We start from the raw sequence: 14,298 nt of genomic DNA on the forward strand, positions 1-14,298 counted from the left end.
CAATCCCACCCAGGGCCTAACCCCTTAACCCCACATATTTATGTCACTGATACCTTGACAATTTAGCATGGTCAATCAACCTAACCTGCACATCTGTAGGAGGAAACCCATACGAACATGGGGAGAACATGCAAATTCCACAGTCACCCAAGGCCAGAAATAAACCTGCATCCCTGACGCTGTGAAACAGCAATGCAAAACACCGTGCCACCATGCCACCCATTTCTGAGGGTGGCACAGTGGCTAGCACTTTTGCCTCACAACGTCAGGGACTTGGTTTCAATTCCCAGCTTGGGTCACTGTCTGCACGGAATCTGTACGTTCTCCCCACATTTCCTCTGGGTGCTCGCATTTTCTCCCACAGTCTGAAAGATGTGCTGGTTGGGTGCACTGGCCGTGCTAAATTCTCTCAGTGTACCCAAACAGGCACCAGAGTGTGGCGACTAGGGGATTCTCACAGCAATTTCATTGCAGTGTTAACGTAAGCCTACTTGTGACACTAACAAACTCTGCATATCTTTGGACTGTGGGAGGAAAGCCACGCAGACACGGGGTAATATCGAACACATTCTTCTCTCTCGTATCGATAAAGACAAACGTTAATACTGTTTTCTCTCTGCTACCGGTGCTGCCTGACCTACTGAGCATTCTCCCTGCTCTTGCTTTACCCCTTGCACTCGATATATAAATGATGCAATTGCTGAATTGGAGCTTGAAACCATTTCAGCCCACGCCCAGCCCCTCAGTGACTCCATCTGATGCAACGTCTCCACGCACCTCCAGAGGTTTGTTTATCCGTTGGTCCTTGTTCCTGACGTGTCTCCATCTGACAGGACGGGGATGGGAAATAAAGGCACCCCCCGCGCGTCAGCTCGAGCTCAGTCCCAGGCGGAACCTTTCGTCTCGGTCGCAGGGCGAGAGGGGGATGATCATTAAGCAGGCACAGGTCTCCTGACGGTTGGGCTTCTTCTGACGTCACAGTGAGTATGGTATTTTGAAACGGTAACGGCCGAGTGCGCCGGTGGGCAGGTGGGAGACAGCTGGTCACAATCACACGCGCTCGCCGCAATTATATCCTCCCGCCGTAATCACACCCGCTCGCTGCAATCACACCCACTCACGGTGCGAATGGCATTTGCGAGCTGTCCACTGAACCGCCCCTGGTTTCGGTTTCAAATCGCGACTTAACTTCGACGCATCTTCACCAAACATTGAAAAAGGGAAAAAGTCGTGGGCGCCCTTCATCAAAATTAATTTGTTACTGATAAGTAGGCTTACATTAACGCTGCAATGAAGTTACTGCGAAAATCCCCCAGTCCCAACAGTCCGGCTCCTGTTCAGGTACACTGAGGGAGAATTTGGCACAGACAGTGCCCCTAACCAGCACGCCTTTTGGAGTATTGAAGGAAACTGGAGCACCTGGAGGGAACCCAAGCAGACGTGGGGAGAATGTACAGACTACGCATAGACAGTGACCCAAGCCAGGAATCGGACCTAGGCCTCTGGTGCTGTGAAAGCACTAGTGTTAACCACCGTGCTGCCCCATTCCCACTGGATGCAAACTGGTTTCATAGAATCCCTACAGTGCAGAAGGAGGCCATTCAGCTCATTGAGTCTGCACCCCAACCTTCAGCGCATCCTACCCAGGCCCTATCCTGTAACCGTTCATATATTTATCCCGCCAACCTATACATCTTGGGACACTAAGCAGCTATTTAGAAAATGCTGGAAAATTTCAGCAGGTCTAACAGCACCTGTGGCAAGAGAGGAGTGTTAATATTTTGAGTCTGGGTGACCCAATTACTTTATCCCCACAAATGCTGTGGGCGACACAGTAGTCAGTGCTGCTGCCTCACAGCATCAGGGACCCAGGTTCAATTCTGGCCTTGGGTCACTGTCTATGAGGAGTTTGCACGTTCTCCCCATGTCTGTGTGGGTTTCTTCTGGATGCTCTGGTTTCCTCCCACAGCCTAAAGATGTTTGGTTAGGTGGATTGGCTGTGGTAAATTGCCCCTTAGTGTCAGGGAGACTAGCTAGGGTAAATGCATAGGGTTGTGGGGTAGGGCCTGGGTGGGATTGTGGTTGGTGCAGACTCAATGGGTTAAATGGCCTCTTTATGCACTGTTGGACTCTATGATCTATGCTGTCAGAGATTTTCAGGCATTTTATGTTTTGTTTCAGATTCCAGCATCTGCAGTATTTCATCTTCATCTGAGGGGCAATTTAGCATGGCCAATTGCACACCTTTGGATGTTTGTCTGTAGCTTCTCAAATTTCCTCATTAAAACTTGTGGCATAAAATTTTTGTTTTAATGTGCTGCAGTTCCAACTGTTCTCTCAGGATCTACCCCAGTGCTTAGAGATTGCTATTAACATAAAATTGGCTGAATAATAGGAAGGCAAGGGTAATGGTCAATGGATAATTTTCACCCTAGAGGAAGGTTTGTAATAATGATTCCAGGGGTCAATAATGGGGCCTTGTTTTTCCTGATATATAGTCATGATCTAGATCTTGGTATGTAGGAGACAATTTCAAAGTTTGTGGATGATACAAAACTTGGAAGTATTGTAAACTATGATGAGGGCTCCGTGTAGAATTTCAAAATGATGTAGACAAGTTGATGGAGTGGGCGGTTAGGTGGCGAATTATGTTCATTGTGGAGAAGTGTGGGTGATGCATTTTGGTGGGAAGAACATGGAGAGACAATATGAAATAAGGAGGTGCAGGAGTGAAAAGATCCAGGTCTATGTGTGCGTTGATCGTTGAAGATGGCAGGACAGGTGGTGACAGTAGTTAATACATCACAGTATTCTGGACTTTATTAAAAGGTCGTAGAGAACAAGAGCAAGGAGGTTATGCTGAAATTATACAAGACAATAGTTAGCCCTCAGCTGGAACATTGTGTACAGTTCTGGGCACCGCACTACAGGAAGGACGTGAATGCATTGGAAGACTGCCATTCACAAGAATGGTTACAGGGATGAGAAGCTTCAGTATGAGAGTAGATTGGGACTGTTCTTGAAGAGAAGGCTAAGTGGAGACTTGATTGAGATCTCAAAGTCATGAGGGAGCTGGACAGAGTTGATGGGGCAAAACTGTACCTGCTCGTAAAAGGATCGTGAACGAAACAGCACGTTTAAAATGATTTGCAGAAGAAGAAAATGCGATGTGAGAACGTTTTTCTTATAATGAGTGATTTGGGCCTGGAATGCACTGCCTGGAATTTATGATTGGGGTGTTCAAAAAGGCATTAGATGATTATTTAAATAGAAACAATATGCAGTGATATGGGAAAAAGGCTGGAGAATGGCATTGAGTCATAACACTCATTTGGAGAGCTGATGAAGGCTTATTGGCCAAATGGCCACCTCCAGCACCATTAACAATTCTGTGGTTTTGAAGCATAAAGAATAGGTGCAGGGGTAGCCCGTACAGCCTATTGATGCTGCCCTGCCGTTCAGTAGGATTGTGGGTGATCTTTGCCACCACTGTAATTTCCTGCCTACTGCCCATAGCTCTTGATTCCCTGAGAGGCCAAACTCCACTATATCTAGCCTTGAATATATTCAGCGATAGTTCATCCACAACCACGTGGGGTAGAGAATTCCAAAGAAGTGGAGAACTTGCTCCTCATCTCAGTCCTAAATGTTTAACCTCTCATACTGAGACTGTGCTCCTGAATTCTTGATTTCCCCAGCCAATATCTCAGTGACTATCTACCCTTTCGAACTCTTTCAGAATCACGCACATTTCATTGAGAATGACTCTCATTCTGCTCAACATCAGAGAATATAGGGCCGTGGTTACTTAATTAATGCAACAATCCCACTACCTTGTGTTTAAAAGTGGCATTGGGGAAGAGCTCAGCAAATAAGCTGTACTGTTAATCGGCAGATGAGCATTAAGTATCTGAAATGCCGACAGCATAAACAATTTTGAAGAAAAGCAAAAGTTCAGGAAGTGTGCATTTTTTTTGTTGTTGCATCAACTTTCCTCTTTACTACTACTTAACCTTGGGAATAAATTTAATGAATGAAAAGGAAATGGCAAAAGATTTGAACAGTAAAAGTGAGAGTAACTATGCGGGAAGAATGGAATGAAAACAGCTGAGGCATTCCTCCCAAAGTGGGAGGGTGCCGGTGTGCTCTTTAATCATGATGTAAAAAAATTCAAAGCCATACTTTCATTAGACGGGGAGCATAAATTCTGCAGAAAAAATGGGTAGATTCTGAGTAACAACAACATTAATTTATATAGCACCTTTTTAATGAGGCAGAATGTCCCAAAGTGGCTTCGCTAGAGTGTTAACAAACAAAATGTCACATGAGACACAATATTGTTCAGACAGTGACCAAAAGCTGGAAGTAAATTTTAAGGAATATTAAAGGAGACGTATAGAGAGAATAACCAAAGTTTAAGTTTTGGGCAGTGGAAGGTACAGCTTCCAACAGTGGAGTGAAAACAGTTCCAGATATGCAAAAGATCAAAATGAGAAGAATGCCAAGATCTAGGGGGGTGGGGGAGTAGTAGGGCTGAGAGAAGATTACAGAGATAAGTTGAGGGGAGGCTGTTAAGGGATTTGAAAACAAGAAGAATAGAATTGTAAGTCAGACCATTATAAGGTATAGCTGTCCTTTTCTTGCAATAAAAATATCCATGGTGGGATTTCCCCCCCAGAAATGTGAGTATTGAATCATTGGTTCAACTGCTTTAAAACAATTCTTTCTTCTCCGATCAGTTGCAATATGTTGCACAAACAAGTTTGCGTAGTTTTCGCATTGTAAAGGCAGTATGGTGCTGAAACTGGAGAAGTACATATATGTTGCATATATTTTAAATATATAGATTCAGAATTATTGGCAAGTTATGGAGATTGTGTGTATTGCTTTCCCAGTGGTCTATCAGTCAGGGATGAAAACACATCCCATGTTCCAGGGCTCAGAGCCTTTTAAAAACACATAGCAGCACGGTGGCACAGTGGTTAGCACTATTGCCTCACAGTACCAGGTGTACTGTGGTCCTTATTCAAACATATGAGATCCTTATATAAGAACATATAAGATGTGTACCTTATTCAAACATATAAGATCCTGAGGGGGCTTGACAGAGTAGACGGTGCAATGTTTTCACTAGTGCTTTCACTTGAAAGTCTCGAACAAGGGGACGTAGTTACAAGATAAAGGACCAGTCATTTAAAACTGAGGTGTGTGGAAATTGCTTCTCACAGAGGTTGGTGAATCTTTGGAATTCTCTGCCCCAAAGGGTGTTGGAGACTGGACCATTAGAAGTATTTAAAGTGGAGATGGATAAATATTTTATGGCCCTCTATCCCTTGATCCATGGGGAAGTGTGTTGAGGCCGGTATAGATCAGCTATGATCGTATTGAATGACAGGGCAGTCTTGAAAGGTCTGATGACTTACTCCTGCTACTATTTCTTGTGTTTTCTGTGTTATGAGAGAAGAAACTCCCTATCTCCGCCTTGAATCGGAGATAAATTACTTTTCATATTTAAAACTTTTTAACATTGTTAAGGCAAAGCTCAGGACTGTGATGGAATACTCCCTAGTTGCCAGGGTGACTAGCTTCACCAACGCTCGAAGCATGACAATATCCAGCACAGATCAGCTCCCCAGTCACCACTGGTGCACAAATGCAGCAGTGTGTACCATATTCAAGGTATATTGCAGCTCCTTCAACAGCACCTTCTAAATCTGCAGTCCCTACCACTCAGAAGGAGACTAACAAAAGTTGCATTGGCAAACCAACACCTTATCCATGTCCTCTATCTTTCAGTGATGGGTGAATTTACTTTGTCCTTGATGTTTGCTGATATGCAACTAAGCTCTCCAGAATTGGTTTGGGCAACAAATTTGCGGGGGTCAGCTCTGGGTGGGCATGTGGGCTATTATGAAGAGAATGTACTTCATATTCACCAAGCGCTTACTACACTAGTGTGAATTTTTCAGTAGTCTAGTTTGGGAACTATTCTAAACTTGGTGATGGGCATTTCTGTGATCAGAAACCTGGCTAACCAAACAAATTGGAATGGATTATTCTTGCCCGTTTGACACTGTTAGAAAGTACGTGTTAATTTTCTATGATGTTACGGCTTCTGATTTTTCTTTGCAGTAGTTTTAGATAGCTTATGTATATTTATATTTCATAGTGACTGGGTTACAATGAGACTGATCTTCAGTAATATCACTTGTTTACAGGAATTCACATGACTAGTTGCTATTGTGAGGCATTTGATCTTGAGTCTCGACGCCACATTTGATTGTGACATGTTATGTGGCAGGTTCTGCCTCTTGTCTCCTTCATGGGCGTTGCCTTACATCTCTTCCTAGGATTCTGCTGCTTTAGTCATTTATACTTTAACCTTCTGACCATCATTCTTATTTATGGCCGAGAAGACTGATGAATATTCTAGTCAAGCCTTTTTAGGCATTCTCTGTTTTGGAATGTAATGTTAAGAGAACGCCCTGAAATGTCCCATTTTTTGCTAATATGGAAGCTGGGTGGAGGCTCACTAACACTGTATCGTGGACATCAGGTTCCTTTGATTTGGAGCAAGGTCACTGTGCAGCAAACGTTCTGCCCTGGACCCAGAATCTTCAAGAATTTTGGGCCCAACATTTTAAAGAAATTCCATTTCAAAATGTTAGAATGATATTCCAGTTTTTTTTAAATTGTAAAACCTGTGCAAGTTAATTCTCACAACATCTGGAAACAAAAGTTTCAAGCAGCTTATCTAAAACCAACCTGCGGAAGAGAAACGATTATCTTGGAAAATGTACAATATCTTGCAGGCAAAAGTAGACACACTGGGCGACTATTTCAGATATCCAAGACTGGGGTGAACGTGCACAAAGCACATTTCTGAAATGGTTTAAATGCTAACACAAATCACTTGTGCACAGCACTCAAAACGAGTACAATTATTCATGGAACTCTTTTTTTCCCCTACAACTTCAATTTATTTTTGAGTCGGTTAACAAATATGTAGGCACGTGGCAGGCTCAGTCAACACAGCTAGTTTGCCTGAAGGGTATTCTTAACATTTGTACATTTGGGGGTGGCAGCAGGGCTTGGGAAGTCTTTTGCAGAAAATGAACAATTCACCCAGTGTCTTTGGTCTGTTATTTAATCAAGGCATGCTGACCAAAACAGGGATAACTTCAGACAGCTTCTCAAAACATCCATTTTAAGGAGGAATTGCATTCCATGAACTGCAAACAGGTTGCCTGTCATGTTTTTTTTCCTCAAAAGGGAGCTTTGTTCAAATAATGATCTAACATTCCTCATTTTAAAACATCTGTTTATCCTTTACTGTAACAATATCCAAATGTATTCTTGTCATAATCCAATCCTTTACTAATGGCTTTTTAACAAAAGAACTTCTGTCAGTTCATGGCTGGAATCCTGAAGAAGTTATTGTTGCATTATCTCAGAGCTTTGTCTGAATCATTGGAGCAATTCTACTCTGTCTTGTTTGTGACTATCTGAACATAGGGCAGCATGGAAGCAGGATTATGTTTTTGCAATACTTTGGTGTTACAGATCTCAAAGGCATTAACTTCAGAATGGGATATTGAATAACTTGGAATGATTTACAGGCTAGCATATAAGCACACAGCTCAGAGACTAATCAATAACCGAATAAAGTACCCTGGCAGTAATTGGGGAAAGAACGCATTTTAGACTTTTTTTTCAGAAAAAGTATGCATTTAAAACACTTGTCCTGAAATTACATTAGGGGATAGTGGTGTACAATGCTTAAGGAAATCTGAAATTCTAGTTCCTACTATTTACACAGATGTTAATCTATTTATTTCAGAAGGGCTGTTGCATCCACTAGCAGAGAGGTTAAGCAATTAGCTAGTTCCTGATAATGTAATTTTAGATCATTAGCCAACAACAGTTGCGGCATCAGTAGTTAAGCACAAAGCACTAGGATTGCCTTGCATCACAACTGTTTTGTTGTCCACACCAACTAGGGCTCAGACACTTTACCCCTTGTATTACCCTGAAGTGCAATTTTCTTTCTTATTTTTATAATTATCTAGAGTACCCCTTTGTGGTTGTCTAGATACCTAATGTGCAATAGAATATCTGAATTAATGGCAGATCATCTTGGTTGCTCATCACACAGAAGCAAAGCTGCACTGACCATTCTGAAAGAAATTTCTCAGCATTTCCACTAAGAGTTTTTGGTGTGTGTCTGGATTTTTAATCTTCCTGTACAGGAAGAGACAATGGGAAGAATTGTTGCTCCTGGGTCACAATTCTGCTGTCAGGCTGAAATATGTTCAGGAACCCAGAAATGCCACAGCAGGGCCTTGAGGGAGATTTTGGAGGAAGCAGCCTATGAACAGGCTGCATCCAAGAGCCCCAACCAATTAAGGACAGCAGAGAGGTTCCACAGCTGGGAGGCCCCACAGGAATGTTTGAAGTTGTGAGCACTAGCACCCCATTCCACAGAAGCAGCCTCACTGGAAATGGGTTTGAGGTGGGAGCATGATGGCAGATGGATATGCTGACCTGTGGCATAAAATTACCAGCACGTCTGCTTCACAGAATGAAAATCCAGCCAAACATGTATCAATGTTATATTTTAAGATTTGTACATACTTCCCTGGCTCAACGTAAGAGTGTTATTTTAGATCTCTCTTTAAAAAAAGAAAGGAGCAAGATGAGACTTCCATTCTGCTTCTCTCTTTTGTATAAAGGTTCATGATGACAGAATGGGTGGAAACATCAAATTCTCCATGTCCTTGGTGATTGTAGCCTTCATCAGGGATTTTTGATCTTTTAAGTGCTTGAATTAGTTTAGTTTTAAATGATTTTGCATCAAAGGCTATTTCTACTCTCAATCTTCAGAGCTGCAGTTTCCTTGGTGACTGATTTTTTTTTACCCTAAAGTTTCGTTTCTTCAATTACCTATAAAAATGTGCAGAGTGCCTTGAATTGGTATTAAGAACCACAATGAAAAATAAATGCATAAAGCACAAGAGCTAAGCAGCCCATGCTTTGTCATTGCTGACTGAATATGGCTGGAATCCACAGTAAATATGTTAAGAGTGGAAGAATTGACGTGCTCTTAAGCCTGTTGAGAATTGGTGTTCATTTTTCATATGAAATATGCTGCACTTATTACTTAATATTTGCTTCAGATGTTGTATAAACTTCTACTTTTCTCCTGTTGCACACATATATCTCTGGGGCTATTTAATTTATTTCTATAATCTTCTTATTAATAAGATGGCTTATATCGTCCTAACATGGTCACTAAAAGGTTGCTTTGCCTTCCATACTCCGAAAACTAATATCTTGTACGAGTTCAGTGGTGTGACCAATCCTATTTCTAGCTTTTAATATAAAGAAATACCTTGAACGCTGTTATTTTTCTGCATCAGCTAATTTAAAAAATAAATATAGGACCCACTAGATTTGAAGCTTTGGTCTCGTATGTGTAGCATTCTGACCAATTTTCTGTTGCAGAATGACTGAAGGAGTCCTTCTTCTAGTTTCACTAAAAGTGGGTAGTAAGTGCCTGGACAGTGGTGAACCTATTCATTTATTTAAAATGGATTCTTTCATGAGATGTGGGCGTCACTGGCAAGACCAGCACTGTTTTGTCCATCCCTAATTGCCCTTGAACCGAGTGGCTTGCCGCACCATTTCAGAAGACCATTCAGAGTCAAGCACATTACTGTGGGTCTGTAATCACATGTTGGCTTTATAAAGACATAGTGGGACTAAATTGTTTGTTTTTGGTGGCAAGAGTTCTCTGGTCACCATTACTGAGTGAGCTTTCCAAATCCAGAGTATTAGTTGAATTTAAATTCTACCAACTGTCATGGTGAATTCTGAACCCTTTTCCCCAGAATATTAGCCTGGGCTTCTGGATTACCAATCCAGTAACGTTAACACTATGCCTTGTCTTCTTTTACAGTTACTGTAGGTAGACCATTCCTTCTAACTCTCAAAGTTAAAGGTAATTTTTTTTACTGACATCTGACGAAGAGGACAGTCGTTACCTTGACAGACAGTTGAGTGCATATATTTTAAGTTGCCAGGCAATAGTCATGATGTGAACAGTTTAATTGCACAGTGGGCTGAATGTTCCAGCCCTTCCCACTGACCCCCGCCCTCCCTTCAGTGGGTTCCCTGATGACGTGGCCAGCAAACAACGCGAAGGAGCTTTGACGTCAGTGGGATTGGAAGATCCCGTTGCTGTCCAATGGTGAACCACCTCCCCCGTTGAAAACACAGCAGTGTTATGATGCCAGCATTGCCTGCATATCTGATTAGTTCATTCTACTTGTTTCTTAAAAGTCTCCAGCCATTCCTTCCAACTCTTTGAAACTGCCCAATTGTAACTGCTCCTTACTATATAAAATCTTGTGCAATTTATTTTCTTTTATTTGAAACAATGAACTCGCTACACAATTTAAGTGAATATTTATTTTGATTAAAAAAGTAATTTAATGTTATACAAAGATAAACTTAATTAGCCAAGAGCAAAGAAAATGTTGCCATTTAAAAGGTAGTAAGGGTGAGCTGGGTAGGTGATGACACCATAACGATTGAACAGTGTAGTATTTGCTTTTTACCAACATGCTGTTAAAATGAAATTTCTTGCATTCATTAATTTTTTATCAAAAAGCAAAAATGAAAATGTATGTTACATAACCCCCAACTGTTGTTGTAATTTCAGGTGGAAGTGACAATTCTGCAGCTAACATCATTGCTGAATTCAGTATTAACTAACCTCCAAGAACTGTCATCACTGTTCATACTGTTTACCCACTGACAGTAGTAGTCATGCAATCCCGACAGCGAGGTTTAAATTTGGGGCTACTTCTACTGCTAAGCCAGTTAGTTCAAGTGGGATTTGATAATATTCCACCGGCTACGCTGATAACGATGGGGCTGAATATCTATTTGTTCTTGAAACCAGTTAAGCCGTTGATGGATGTTTGCACCAGTGTGGATAAAACCTGGAATGAACGAGATTGGTCGCGTCTTTTTTATTCAACATTTCACCACGCTGATGACTGGCACTTGTACTTCAATATGGTGTCTATGCTATACAAAGGGATCAAATTGGAGCGCAGGCTAGGCACCAAGTGGTTTGTCTACATTTTGACTGTGTTCTCTGCACTGACTGGAGTCGTCTACTTAGTGGTGGAGATATTGCTTGCAGAACTGATGAAGGACCACTCTTATAAATACCAATGTGCAGTTGGTTTCTCAGGTAAGGAAGTTCACTTCTTGCTGAATTCTACACTCGCCAGGATGAGTGTAGCAATGTTTTTGCCACTGACCTATTTTATACAGAGTCAAACCTATCCTACTCCTTTTGAAATAGAAATGCCAAATTCTCAATTTAACTTAACTGCATTTGTTACATTTAGTAATTTAGAATCCCTACAGTACAGAAGGAGGCTATTTGGCCCATCAAAACTGTACCAACCGCAACCTAACCCAGGCCCTCTTCCCATAACCCCATACGTTTATCCTGATAATCCCCCTGACACTAGGGTCAATTTAGCATGGCCAATCAACCTAACCTACACATCTTTGAACTGTGGGAGGAAACCAGAGCACTCGGAGGAAACCCATGCAGACACGGGGAGAAAGTGCAAACTCCATGCAGACAGTTACTCGAGGCTAGAATTGAACCTGAGTCCCTGCCGCTGTGAGGCAGCAGTGCTAACCACTGTGCCATCGTGCGACCCTAACAAGTTAAAACTACTCGCCAGTGTTGACACTAGGGGAATATCTTGTGAGGAAATCATTATGATGGCAAATAGGGGATATTGCTCCAGAGAGTGGTGGCCTCTTTGCTGCAGAAGGCTGTGAAGGCAGGTCATTGAATGTCTTTAAGATAGAGATGGATAGGTTCTTGATTAATAAGGGGATCAGGGATTATGGGGAAAAGGCAGGAGAATGGGGATGGGAAAAAGATCAGCCATGATTGAATGGCAGAGAAGACGCGATGGGCTAAGTGGCTTAATTCTGCTCCTATGTCTTATGGTCTTATTATTCATTACGAAGGATTCTGAGCAAGGGGACACAATCAAAATTACAACTTGGAAACTGAGGAGTCAAATCAGGACTTCATTGCACAAAGTGCAGTAGAATTCTGGGCGCTTCCTTGAACTGTTTTCAGTGTTTTCTTGTGAGATATGGGGACAATTAAAATGGGTAAAGGGTTGGGTCACAGATCAACCATGATCTATTGAATGGTGGAATAGGCTTGCTGAATGGCTTATTCCTCTTGTGAATTTTTCAGCTTCCCATACCAGCCACCCCAGTCCCTCTGAGTAGGTTTGCCAATTCATCTAATCATTTACAGTTTTCTACTGTGGTTCTGCATTCATTAGGGAATTTGTTGATACTGGCTGTACTGATTCCAGATAAGACTTTTACAGCCAACACAGAAAAAAGACTTTCATCCTCTTCAGGCTGCTCCAGATTCCAACTCTGTTCTGACAGGAGAATATTCAGTATTTTGAATCTCAGTCCCTCATGTAAGGAAATTTTCCAAGATTTTGTTTCTGTAAAAGATTTACATCTGCTGTAGCACAACTGTTGCACAAAATCACTTGCACTAAAATGACAGGAGATGAATTAGAATCTTGAACCTCCGCACAATAGTTCCCTGTCTTTCATTATGTTATTGGGAGATGTATCTGATAGAAACGATCCACCTCCCGCAGGGAAAGGCAATTGATGCTTAAATTGCCACTCGATCATTTATGGGATTTGGAAAGGGAGAGAGGTGCTGCTTTGAAGTTCCTGTAAGAAACAGCTTTGTTTTACACAGTAGGGTGCGTCAGTGTAATGGAAACAAGATGATTCAGGTTTGAGAGCTTGTGCCTACAAAATCACCATGCAATTCTTCCTCCATTCGAACTTGGCTGCCCAGAGGCACTAAGTGGGGGCCATCAACCAGGAGACGGTGCAATCAGAAAATGAGTCATTCTTGGGCTGCTCTCATGTACCTGCGGCAAGATGCAGACAGAGCAATACTAGGCCTGGCCAGACTTCTTGAAAATTGTATGTGGAGTAGGATCTGGAGTTTGGGTAACTGTTTGTTTAAAATGACTGATGTACTTGCAGAATCCATGGAGTAACCACACAATATGTGGACACGAAAGGAAGTATTGTGTCTGATTTGGTGTATGTTCACTCTCTTTCACTTTCTGTGTCAGGTGTTTTGTTTGCCCTGAAAGTTGTGAATAATTATGACAACCCTGGAGGCCTCAGCTATGTGTTTGGATTCCCAGTGCAGAAACAGTATGCGTGTTGGGCTGAGTTGGTAGCAATTCATTTGATTGCTCCAGGGTAAGTACACAATCTGTGACACAGTAAATTACTTTTAATAGATGTTGCAATAACTCCCAGAAGGATTATTCCAGTTCTTATCTGAAAACAAACAGTTATTGAATTATTTTTAAAAAATCAGATTGCTGACTTTTTAATGTCAATTTTTCTCAATTATAGTGAAGTCCTAACTTGTTGGTGTAATTATAATTCCAGGGTACAACAAATAGTATTTTTTTTCAGGATTCATTTAATACTGGAATAGGAAAAAGGGCTCGTACAGAATTCATTAAACGTTAAAAGCAAAAGAGATCTGAGGGAAAATAACGGTTGACGACCTTGGGGAGCAGAAGATACACAAATGCTGCTTTCACCTGGATGTTTTTAAAAATTTCATTACATTACATTAAATTGATGCTGACCTGTCTGACACTGCACAGTGGAATCCTGTTTTCTGCTGCTACTGGATCCTAACAGACATGTAAGGGAGGGCACATGTACGGGACAGAGTGGCTTGGGGGAGGTGTGTTCAAGGGTGACTGTGGGAAAGTTCATGGTGACACCAGGACCATCAATGATTAGGGAAGAAGAATAAGAGTTGTTTGAGGAGTCTTGAAGCGTACTCAGCCTGGCTGCTCAGAACCTGGAGGGGGAGAAATTGGGATGCTGGCTGAGTCATTGCATGGATGAAGCTGCAATTCAGCTCAACTGGACAACTGAAGGGAGCCCCAACATGTAATCTTTACAATGTGAAGGTGTTTGAACCAATGAGCACGTGAAGGGCAAAGGGCCAGTATATGTGGGAGACTTCTTGCACATAGCTCCTGAGGGCTCAAAGATCTTTGCCCCTCTGCTTGATTCTGGGGGACATAGACCCAGAAAGGTGAGCAATGGTGGTGGGCACAGGCTTAACAACTAAGAATTACAATGAAACAACATCAAACATCGTGGAAGTGCAAT

The 14,298-nt window shown here is 41.9% G+C and overlaps 1 protein-coding gene across 3 annotated transcripts in view; it reads left to right on the top strand.

Moving 5' to 3' along the window:
- Positions 1-880: 880 nt before the first annotated feature.
- Positions 881-14,298, top strand: part of rhbdd1 (rhomboid domain containing 1) — a 65,515-nt gene continuing 52,097 nt past the window's right edge. For 2 of the 3 annotated variants that reach the window (XM_080185882.1, XM_080185883.1), the window contains exons 1-3: positions 881-980; positions 10,724-11,263; positions 13,227-13,359. In XM_080185882.1, the coding sequence (XP_080042008.1) occupies positions 10,831-11,263; positions 13,227-13,359 (566 nt within the window). In that variant the 5' untranslated portion in view covers positions 881-980; positions 10,724-10,830. The remainder of the gene's footprint in view (positions 981-10,723; positions 11,264-13,226; positions 13,360-14,298) is intronic. The other variant, XM_080185881.1, reaches the window with a different exon arrangement.

This window comes from Carcharhinus amblyrhynchos, chromosome 3 (assembly GCF_965287045.1).
Source record: "Carcharhinus amblyrhynchos chromosome 3, sCarAmb.v2.hapA, whole genome shotgun sequence".
In the NCBI taxonomy this organism is placed as follows: Eukaryota; Metazoa; Chordata; class Chondrichthyes; order Carcharhiniformes; family Carcharhinidae; genus Carcharhinus; species Carcharhinus amblyrhynchos.